At 37.5% G+C, this 12,191-nt stretch overlaps 1 protein-coding gene across 1 annotated transcript; it reads left to right on the top strand.

Moving 5' to 3' along the window:
- Window positions 1–4,096: 4,096 nt before the first annotated feature.
- Window positions 4,097–5,577, top strand: LOC149258380 (uncharacterized). The gene is made up of 2 exons (XM_089415242.1): window positions 4,097–5,164; window positions 5,269–5,577. Exons 1-2 carry the CDS (start codon window positions 4,785–4,787, stop codon window positions 5,435–5,437), a joined length of 549 nt encoding a protein of 182 aa, XP_089271368.1. The 5' UTR covers window positions 4,097–4,784; the 3' UTR covers window positions 5,438–5,577.
- Window positions 5,578–12,191: the final 6,614 nt, after the last annotated feature.

The raw sequence follows: 12,191 nt of genomic DNA, 5'->3' as shown, positions 1-12,191 counted from the left end.
AAATTAGAACGATGTAGCAATTACATCCCCACAAGTTTTAACAATGAGGTCCAAAGCTTCCCCATTAACCTTGCATCTTCGTATAATACAATACTCAAAGGAAGAATACCTCACCAAATTTTTGAAAAACTTTCATATTGTCTCCTCTATACTGCATGGCGCATTCATTGGCATGACGATGACCTACTTGGAGAATTGGTCTAAAACAACCAACACCCTGTGATACCCTTGCACCACTGCAACCATGAGATGAAGTCCATCAATACACTCACCCAAGATTTGGTAAAGGCCGCAACACTCTTCTATGTCCTCTAGTATTAGAGTTATTCTCCTATCATATAATGCAAGTCTGAACATACTCTTCCACATCTCACCTCATGTTTCTCCAAAAGTATCTTCTCTCCAATAATGCCAATGTTATTTCTTGTCCTAGGTAGCAAACCCAAGGCAAGTCATGACACTCTTTCAAGAGTTCCCTCCCGATTCCACCTATGTTAGGAACATAGATGTGTGAGCCATAGAACGAGATCATCCTACAACAATAATTTCCTTAGCTTGCCTTCCTTCACGTGCTTCATTATGTTCTTTGTTGTAGTGTCATTCTATAAACCCTTCATGAATTATTCTTTACAAATCCTCAACAAAATGAATCTACCTCTCTTGGTGTAGGTAGGGCTTCTTCTCCCCTGAGTGCTACCAATTTTTCCTTCCCACTCAAGGCATCAAAAGCTACATTGAGTTTCTTTGACCTGTACTCAATAGTCATGTCAAACTCAACCAAAAAATATTTCCATCAATCCTTCTTTAGTGACAACTTTTGTTTTGTTGTAATGTTATTTGTCTTCACCATGAATGGTTTTCACAATAAGTAGCGGCTCCACACTTGTAGAAAATGCACCACTGTTGTCATATCCTTTTCATGCATGAGATACCTCCTCTCCCAATCTTGTAACATATTTCTATTGAAAGCTACAATATGATTGTCTTACATTAAAATTCCTCTAATTATGAGATTAGATGCATTTATCTACACCTCAAATGATCTCTCATAACCTACCAGTTTCAACATGGGAGTTGTCATAAACTTATGCTTGAGTTCTTCAAACGCAAGTCTATTCTTCTTTGTCCACTTCCATGGTTTATTTTTCTTAAGCAAGTCTCTGAAGGGGGATGTTACCTTCGAATAGCCCTATAGGAACTTCCAATAGTAATTGGTCATCCCAGTGAAGACCCCCACATCGTGCACATTACAAGGCTCCTCCTAATCTACTATCTCCTTTATCTTCTCAAGGCCCATGTGAATACATCCTAGACCAACCCAATGGTCCATAAATGGTATCTCTTTCTAAGTGAACATGCACTTCTACTTCTTCAGGTACACCTAATGCTTCCATAATGCCCCAAAGACTTGTGCCAAGTGTTCGTTATGCTCATCCATATCATTGTTGAACATTATAATATCATTGAACTATACTACAACCAACTTGTCCAAGAACAAATGCAATACCTCATTCATTAGGGTTTAAAATGTAGCGGGATCATTACAAAGGCCAAAAGGCACAATTAGGAATTCATAACTTCCATTCTTAGTTACCATGGTCGTCTTCGCTTCATCACCCTCTACTATCCCAATCTGATAGTGACCCTATCTCAATTCAAGCTTTAAGAATACCTTGGCCTTAGTCAATTTGCCAAAGTAATATGTTGCCAGTGGAAGGGGGTACTGGTTCATCACAGTATGTTTTTCAAAGCTTGATAGTCAAGGCACATCCTCAACTCATTAGTATCCATTTTATTCTCAAAGAGTACTGTAGCACCATAAGAAGCAAAATAATGATGAATAAACCTTTCATCAATTAGCTTTGTCAATTGACACCTCAACTCATTCAACTCTAGACCTGACAACTTGTAAGGAGGTCATGCTATTAGCGGAACACCAAGCTTAATGTCGATGTGATAATTAAATATTTTCCTAGTGGGAGTAATTTCAATAACTTATCCAACATCTTTCCCTCATATGTCCTTGGCAACTTAAAAAGCTTGAACAAAATAGTCATCCGCATCCCATCATATCCTACTTCCTTAATCATTGTTGCATATAAATGAGCTCTCGCCATCATACTACTCTCTTCATACTTAATGCAGAGGCAATCTACACACCTCCCTTCATCTTCCATACAATTGTAAGAACAACCCATGTCTTGTTGTCACCTAAGATAATGAGTCGATCCGTCCATGGTATCAAAACCGCATGATTTCCTCTCAAGGAATCCTATCCCAATATCATCTCAAAATAACTCATAGTCAACACTGTGAAATCCAACAATCGCTCCCATCCATCAATCTGAACTGACACATCGGTTTCTAATCATGTCAATGTTTTGGCCTCAAAGTTTATAGCCTTCACCGCTTTCCTACTTGCAACTACCTGCAACCAACTACTATGCCAAACTTTTGTTCATGAAGTTGGGTGAGGAACCTATATCAACAAGTGCTAATGCTTCCCTCTTGTTGATCTCCATGTTCACAAAGCATAATATGTGCCTTCAGTTGTCTTATTCCTCCCCCAAGGCCATGCCATCAAACACATGCATAGTTTTCATATGAAACAATTCACTAACCTTCTCTTCTTTTATAATAATGCAAAATCTTAGAATACACAACACACATTGAGGTTTGGTTCCTTCATTACAATATGCAAAATTCCAACATAAATACAAAGCCAAAACCTATTCGTGACTGAATCGTTTCACCACCCTGGGACATTCCACTCCAACCTTGTCTCGGTTCGCTCAGTTGGTTGCTATCTTGACTCACTCAATGCTCTACCTTATAGCAAACTTTCCCAAGCTCCAATCGCTGCTCCCTCGGTTTTGTTTCTCAATTCTATTTTTGTGAACTCCACTTTCTCGACCTCTCCACTTTGGTTTTCCATCACTTCATATATATACAGTGTGTTCTAATGGTTCAACACCCCACACCCCTTCACTTTTCATGTCCATCTGGTTGTTCAACTCACCTGTCGTGCGGTCGACACGCCTCATGTTAGCTTGCCCTAATTCTAACTATGTGGTACCATTGCACCATCAGGGCAGCATGTGACTTTGTGGCTTTCGATCTATTTGTTCCATCATTCCTCCACATGCTACCTCATGACGTGAAAAATGACTTCTCTCCTTATGCACTTGAGTGTGTCGCTTGGTCATGTAGTGCCATTGTGGTGTCTATGCCACCTAATCTAACATATAAACATGCGCTTTCATGCCCATGTGGAAACCCCAACATTCGATTTTTTGAATCTCAGTTGGGTGTGCCCTCACTCAAGGGCTCACGCCTCCCAATTTTTTGCCTACCAAGGTCCTTGTCATATGTGTTTGGCATGCAAACAAGATAGGGGCATGCTTTGTTCCTAACACGTACATATCCTCCCACCATATGTCCATGAAGATTAGTATGGAAAACTCTTTTAGATTTGCACAATACACAAAGCTACAATTTTTACACAATTTTATATACATGGAACTTGTTAAATGAACTTTTTATGATTTTTTAATGAATTATTAAAAAAAAATCAGTTATCTTTAAATAACCACCTCAATTCACTTTAACTTTTTTCAAATTTTTTATTTTTTCAATTTTCAAAATACACTTCGAAATTAAATAAAAAATAAAAATTTTAAAAAATAAAAATAAAGAATATACATTATAAATATATTTTGAGACAGAGTAACTTAATGTTTAAGAAGTTATGCTTATGCTAGTGAGATACAAATAATAAAGTTCATTGTATGCGTTTTCAAAATAGTCATATCATGCTTTGCTTTGCCTAAACAAGGTTCCCCCATTCCTCATCTTTCTCTTCGAACAACTTAATTAATATAAATATGTTTTCTCTTTACATAAAGAAAGACCTCCAATTCATTATTTGAAACGCTTTTATGCTCATCTTTATGGGGTTGAGGTAAGGAAGCTTATTTCCACTGAAGTAAATAGGTCTTATCTTTCTCTTTACATTAAAAAATACACAATGTGTCATTTCTCCCACGTGACATCAAACAAAGTTCCTCCACTTATTCTTATTCCACCAGTGATTTCTGTACCAAAACTCCACCTTTTGTTTATTCCGACGGTGACACCAGGGAAAAGAAAATTCTTAGACTTTCATCTTTATTCCAATTGTGATGGGAGAGCTTTGAGAATCGGCCATGGCTCTGCAGTGCAATCTAAGCATCACAATTGAATAATCAGTACCACTATAAGTAAGTGGTCTAATTTCTGGTTGCTTACTCACAGGCAGTAGTATGCCGAAGCTACAAGGAATGCAATAGTATTTCTGGTTTTCTAATTGTGTGGTTGCTTACTCACAGTCCTAAGGATTTCGTATTGTTAGTATTGCTTGAAGAATCGATTGAATTGAGGGGAGAAGTTCTTGCGATAGGTTTTCGAATATATACATTCAGTCATCACTGAGCGTTTTTTTTGTTCCATAAGAAGGATTCTGTATGTTACTGCTATGAGAAAATCATATCATGGCAGATCCTGGTTTCATTCAGGTGTGGGTGATCGATGGAGATGTGAAGTCTTTCTTCCGCATTGGTGTTAACGGTGGATCTGGCAAAACTCTTCTTCTGAAAGGACTCTTCAGTAGCCAAAAGGTGAGACTTTTGTTTAGCGATGGTTTCTTGCTTTGGCTCACTGTTTCACAATCTCCCTCTTTTACAATCGTCAGGGATAAATTTTGTAGCCAAATAGTAATGCAACAAAAATAGAAAGAGGATGCAAAAATGTGGTTGAATCAGAGAATACAGGCAAAGATGTTTGCCCTGTTCTTAGATGATGTGTGGGGAGAGGGTGGAAAACTGCTACAGGAATTGGGTGTGGCCCTGCGCACTGATCACTCCAACTCCAAAATTATTGTGAGTTCAAGGGATAGAAGAGCAGTGCTGGGGATGGGAGTTTCAGAGAATTCCATGACAACAACGGGAGATTTGGTCCAAGAAAAGAGTGGGGATTTGTTGCCTTATGATGCGTTTCCATGTAACAATGGAAATCTTGTGTGTGCCAAATTTGGAGGGCTTCCTGTTGCAATAAAATTATTAGGGAGGTCAATGACTGATGCACATGAGTGGCAGTCGGCAGTCCAGAGCCAAAAGCACGAAACTCTGTATGACTCACTAGAAGATCTGCAATTGTGCTTTCTCTACTTAGCTGCTGCTTTCATAGAAGATCAAGTTATTTATGTGGAGATTTTGATTTTGTTGTGGATAGGAGAAGGGCTTCTTGCCACACTGGTCACCAAAAACCCACACGAGCCGATCGTTGTTTGATCGAACCGATCCTCCCAGACATTGACGGGCGTGTGCTCTTTTACCAGGTGTGGCCATGCGTACAGGTGAGGTGGAAGAAAACTTCTACTGTCGCACAGGTAAGGGTTTGAAGGTTTTGACTCTAATAGGAATGTTCAGGTAGCATTCGGATTTTGTTCAGCGACAATGAATTGAGCTCTCTTCCAGAAATCCGTCTATGTGATTAAGATGTAAAGTTAGTTTTGTGAATTTCAGATTTTGATTCATCTTACATCGTGGAATTGTTCTAAATTGGAATACCTTCTTAGATTGTGGAATTGTTCTAAATTGGAATACCTTCCTGATTTGCATAAACAGTTGTCATAAAATGAACTAAAACAGTTGTCATTAATAAAGGAGGGTCCAATGCCTATCCTGATGAAATGTGAAATTTTGCATATATTGTCACAGAATTTTTCGAATCTCAAAACATTTTGAAAAAACTCGTGCTGCAGGGTAGTATAGATTTGGCTGTTGCTATTGATCACTGTTGTTGGTATAATATTGGGCATAATCAATAAGTAGTATAGTTTTTGCTGTTGTTAATGATCACTGTTATTTGTATAATATTTGACACAATCAATAAGCATAACACATTAGGGTATTGATTGCAATATGAAGATTCATAACTAGTTCATGATATACAAATATTAGAAATGCTTATTCAATCTGAACGTCCATGTTCCCATGAAAACTGGTAACAGTCATTAAATTATAGTCATACAAGTACTAGTAGCAAGCAACTATCCTAATATGCATTGTATTTTTTTTATGGTGATAGCCATGAAGTTATTAAATAACATAATATTATTTGATAAAAGATGCAGACTGCAAATGTTGTAAAAAACAAAGATAAAAGAGTTGCCATTTTTATATTTAAAACTATAACGAACTATATTTTGATTCCAAATTTTATGTTCCATATACATAAGAGAGATCATAATGAACATAGATTAAATGTAATGTGCACAATATATGAGCATGGATCACAGCTCCAAAATAGGTAAGAGAGATAAAGTAACTCAAATAATATGAGAACCTCTTCCAAATACCCAACATATTTATATTCAAATCACATGTTCTTCCAATAACAACTTTATTACCTATACATATACATATTCTCATCTATATTATATCAAACCTTGTTACATGTAAATTTACTCCATATACTCTCCACAAAGCATGCATAAATATGAATACTACCACCACTAGATGATATGCCCTCACCACTATATAGATTATATAAGTTAATGATACTACCCACCACAAAACATGCATAAACGTGAATACTACCACTACTGGATGATGGTCTGCCCTCACCACTATATGGTTGTCACACAGTTATATAAGTTAATGACCCTAGCCACCAGGAGATAACATATTCTCCCTACAAATAGATAATGGTTCTAACTAGTCAATACCTTTAACAAAAGTCCCATCATCCATTTCAACTAGAGAAATACTTCATGTGTTTGTGGAAGCAATTGAGTTTCAAGTGGAAATTGTGTCCTAAATAAGTGCCTATGTGTGGTGGAGAGATTGGGCATTTTCATTTCAGTGCCTCGCATTGAGTTATTTTTATGCCATGTCCAAATTGACCCCATGGAATGCTATGTGATGAAATAGTTAATATGCTTTCCTAAAAAAATTGTGCATACACTTTCCTCAAAAGGTACAGTGGCATTTCCTTCTTGTTATACGGTTGCTTAAAAAAAACCATGAACTATGTATTCATTCAATTAACAAGATGGGCTGCGGGGCAGCTAGTCCCTACCCTATGTGAATGTAAAGTCATTAGGTGAAACTATTAGCGTGGAACTGCAATTCAGAGAACCAAAAGAGGCCAAGAATTCAGTAGGCCTGAGTCCTATAGCAAAGTACAACCTTTGGATAGATTTCTATATGCAGATATAACTATGATAAACTGCTCGTAGTTTCATAACCTAGTGTGCATTTCAAATACTGTCGATCCTGCTACAGGACTCTGAATCTGATAAGCTCTTTATTGATCCTTACGAAGGGCTCAGTAGCATAGCATGGGTCTTTGAAGTCACTGCATGAGTCACTTGAATTTTGATCATGATTCTTCTCGGAATGTTTTCACAGAGCAGGGGTTGCCACAGAGAAACTTGCGAGGCCCATTTGCAGGTCTGGCTAGTGTTGTTAATCCTAAGCAAATTGGTCTTGATGATGGTGGAGATGACAGAGTTGAATATGCCAATTCTAGATACTCTGAAATCTATACTCTGTCATGCAGGTTTTGCACGATAATCTACAGAACACAGCAGTTATTCCTTGCAAGAACTATGCAAGCAATGGTTGCAGGGGTAGGCCTTGGAACTGTGTACTTGAAGGTTGGTTATAACCAACCTGGTCTGGATGAAGGCTTGGGTTTTTACAGAGTTTCATCATATGTCATCTCTAATACCCTTGTGGTCTCAGCAGCACATGGAATGCATTTCTCTTTTTTTTGCTCATAGTTTGGAGCACATGATTTTATCAGAGAAAACTCTCTCATATTCACCATACCGGGAGCCTTTTTTCTCTTCTCTGGGTATTTTATATCCAAGGATAAAATACCCAAGTATTGGCTGTTTATGCACTATATATCTCTTTACAAGTATTGTGGATTCTTCTGATAAACGAGTACTCAAGCCTGGGAACCAAATGCTTCTCGTGGTATCCTGAGCTCAATGTATGTGCAACCATCTATTGAACCCTTGGGACCTCCAGCAAAGTCTGGTTGACTCAGTCCAGGACTTTAAGTTGAAACACATGAAAAATCCGCCCTAAGCAACAAAACCTTACTGTTCTCAGTGACATCTATCGAATCCTTTGTTATGTTATCCTCAAGAGAAGAGCTTGCAAAGTCTGGTTGACTCAGTCCAGGACTTTAACTTGAAACACATGAAGAATCCACCCTAAGCAACAAAACCTTACTGTTCTCAGTGACATCTATCGAATCCTTTGTTATGTTATCCTCAAGAGAAGAGCTTGCAAAGTCTGGTTGACTCAGTCCAGGACTTTATTAAGCAAGGCATAGAAATCCAAGATTAGCTGAACAATGTGCAGAAGGCTTTCTATCAAGGTGTAGAGAGCATCCAGGAACAGAACTGAAAGTTTGATTACTTCACCAGAAAGGCTCAGCAAGTCAGGAGTGGCAATCTTATTCCTAAGCAACAAAACCTTACTGTTCTCAGTGACTAGTCCATGAAAATGAGCACTACTGCACTTCTCAGAATGCAATGATTATGAACACTCTAGTCCAGCATCAGCAACAAATTGATGTTTGAACAGTGACTAGTCCATGAAAATGAGCACTACTGCACTTCTCAGAATGCAATGATTATGAACACTCTAGTCCACATAAGCAATATACATTTCAGATAAGCTATTTATAAGCCAAGACTATGCGGGCTTTTAAGATTTGGCGAGCTCTGAGTCCAATATTCTTTGCTGCACAATTTGGGCGAGAGTTATATTTTTGGATATTTAACTTTCATTTGTTGGTGATGAGTTGGTATTGGACCATGAGGTAGGCTAATATTTACGGATGAGTTGACTGAAATGGGATATGAATTGTATAGTTAACATACATTTTAAGCAGACGTTTATTAATTGGCCTGAGTCCTATAGCAAAGTACAACCTTTGGATAGATTTCTATATGTAGATATAACTATGATAAACTGCTCGTAGTTTCATAAGGGTTGCCACAGAGAAACTTGCGAGGCCCATTTGCAGGTCTGGCTAGTGTTGTTAATCCTGAGCAAATTGGTCTTGATGATGATGGAGATGACAGGGTTGAATATGCCAATTCTAGATACTCTGAAATCTATACTCTGTCATGCAGGTTTCGCAAGATAATCTACAAAACACAACAGTTATTCCTTGCAAGAACTATGCAAGCAATGGTTGCAGGGGTAGGCCTTGGAACTGTGTACTTGAAGGCTGGTTATAACCAACCTGGTCTGGATGAAGGCTTGGGGTTTTTACAGAGTTTGATCATATGTCATCTCTAATACCCTTGTGGTCTCAGCAGCACATGGAATGCATTTCTCTTTTTTTTGCTCATAGTTTGGAGCACCTGATTTTATCAGAGGAAATTCTCTCATATTCACCATACTGGGAGCCTTTTTTCTCTTCTCTGGGTATTTTATATCCAAGGATAACATCCCCAAGTATTGGCTGTTTATGCACTATATATCTCTTTACAAGTATCCTCTGGATTCTTCTGATAAACGAGTACTCAAGCCTGGGAACCAAATGCTTCTCGTGGTATCCTGAGCTCAATGTATGTGCAGCCATCTATTGAATCCTTGGGACCTCCAGCAAAGTCTGGTTGACTCAATCCAGGACTTTATTGTAATATACATTGATTGTGTAGAAAAAAAAGAAATATGTTCCTAAGTAACCATGCAAAGATAGAAGAAAAAATCATATACATTGAAAACCATGACTATGTAACTTGTATGAGAAAAAGACTGAGAAGCTATATTAGAAAGAGAGATTTAAGTTTGAGAAGTAGCTAAAAGAAGTATATTTGCATTATTGGCAGGAATTTAAAACATTTTTACTTACAGAACTCAAGAGATAGAAAACTCAGAAAATACCAATTTGGTGTTTTGGTTTATATGGCTCTAAAGAAGATACCTATACAATGTTTATATGTGAATTTAAACACCGGTAGTATATATATATATATATATATTTTGAATATAAAAAATACACCGTAAACACTACTGTATAAATCAATGGAGTTGAGTGTTGACCGAATCAACTAAGAACTAACATATAAACAAAGATAAAGCTATTCCATACTTTGGCTATGAACGTAATAGGCCAGTGAATATCATCTCCAGGTCGGACATACCCTACAATAGAATGAAAGGAGTTCAATAGAAAACCAGGTACCTAAAATACAGTTGGAGTAATATGTTACGTTTAACGATAACCTCAGACAGAACTAAGTTTAACCTGGAGCAAGCAAAAGGAGAAAATCCTCTATTATTAGTCCATACTCACGTTTTACAAACCTTGAGATTAAATAAGTAATTTGTTCCCAATTATTACCTTATGAGAATTGTGAACGTCGAGACTTCCGACACTTGTTGGAAGAATTTTCCAGTGAGTATTGTGGCAAGGGGAAGGCTTCAACTATTTAACCATGTTTATAAATAAAAATTGAGTATGGATTGACAAAAAAGAATAGTGTTGTTACCTGTGGCTTATAGAAACCTGATGTTGGGTTATCTTAGAACCGGATATAAAGAAACCTATAGGAAATGGGGCAAAAACCCAGTAACAATTGAGGAAGGGTTTAGTGGCCCAAATGGAGAACAATATCTTTACTGTAAAATAAGAAACAAAGAGTATTCACTTTGGTATTGTTGAGTAATAAAAAGGAAATATCAAGGTATACAGAGCATCAGGAACAGAACTGAAAGTTTGACTACTTCACCAGAAAGGCTCAGCAGGTCAGGAGTAGCAATCTTAGTCCATCAATCAATCCCAAGCATTTGATTAAGATTTGCAATGTATCACTCTCTATGTGAATTATCCATGGATTATCATGAAGCTGAAGAATTTCGTAGGATTCTTGAAACACATGAAGAATCCACCCTAAGCAACAAAACCTTACTGTTCTCAGTGACATCTATTGAATCTTTTGTTATGTTATCCTCAAGAGAAGAGCTTGCAGAGCAAAATGTTAAATCAATATGATCTGGAAATGTGATGAATATGATGGCTGTTAGGAGATAATTTTTTGGACTCATTATCCCCTTATTAATTCTAAGGACAAAGGGGACCTCCAGCAAAGTGTGGTTGACTCAGTCCAGGACTTTATTGAGCAAGCCATAGAAATCCAAGATTAGCTGAACAATGTGCAGAAGGCTTTCTATCAAGGTGTACAGAGCATCCAGGAACAGAACTGAAAGTTTGACTACTTCACCAGAAAGGCTTAGCAGGACGGGAGTGGCAATCTTAGTCCTAAGCAACAAAACCTTACTGTTCTCAGTGACTAGTCCATGAAAGTGAGCACTACTGCACTTCTCAGAATGCAATGATTATGAACACTCTAGTCCAGCATAAGCAACAAATTGATGTTTGAACAGTGACTAGTCCATGAAAATGAGCACTACTGCACTTCTCAGAATGCAATGATTATGAACAATCTAGTCCAGCATAAGCAACAAATTGATGTTTTAGGCAAAATAATCCAGGTTAAGAAATATGGTTAGCAATCCCAACAAAGGATCTCACTCTGATGCTTCCAACCATAGGATGTCAGTGAATTCACTGCAACAATCCTTCAAAGAGGAAGATATTGTCTACCAATTAATGAAAGATATCAACCTAGACAACCAAGACTCTTATCCTTCCAACAGTGGGCAAGAATAAGCCAACAGTTGTGTTTCCCGTTAACCTTTATGTTTTGTAAATTAATATGAATTCCAGGTGTTTTCCTAAGACATTATACCTGCAAGGAATTTTGAAATACTATAACTGTGGGCATCTATAACACTTTGTTTTGGCATATTTGGACTGACCAGCTTACTTTGAAAATCATGCAAGCAGTCTTTATGTATTCCTTGCTGTCTAGCTCTGTACAAAATTTTATAGCATAAATTTTCTTAGTTCTCTTCTGATAAACGAGTACTCAAGCCTGGCAACCAAATGCTTCTCGTGGTATCCTGAGCTCAATGTATGTGCAGCCATCTATCGAATCCTTTGTTATGTTATCCTCAAGAGAAGAGCTTGCAGAGAAAAATATTAAATTAATATGATCTGGAAATATGATGGCTGTTACGAGATAATGTTTTGGACTCATTATCCCCTTATTGATT

Source organism: Pinus tabuliformis, chromosome 6 (assembly GCF_031772625.1).
Source record: "Pinus tabuliformis cultivar Carrire ecotype Pingquan chromosome 6, CPIR1, whole genome shotgun sequence".
NCBI lineage: Eukaryota > Viridiplantae > Streptophyta > Pinopsida > Pinales > Pinaceae > Pinus > Pinus tabuliformis.
The sequence above is the reverse complement of the archived record's forward strand: the minus strand, read 5'-3'. Positions and strand labels throughout refer to the sequence as shown.

Excerpts from the sequence above, each read along its gene's own strand:
- LOC149258380 (XM_089415242.1), top strand. The coding sequence starts at position 4,785 with ATGTGGTTGAATCAGAGAATACAGGCAAAGATGTTTGCCCTGTTCTTA. Across the intron at positions 5,165-5,268 it reads AGCCAAAAGCACGAAACTCT|GAGAAGGGCTTCTTGCCACA; the intron begins GTATGACTCACT and ends TGTTGTGGATAG.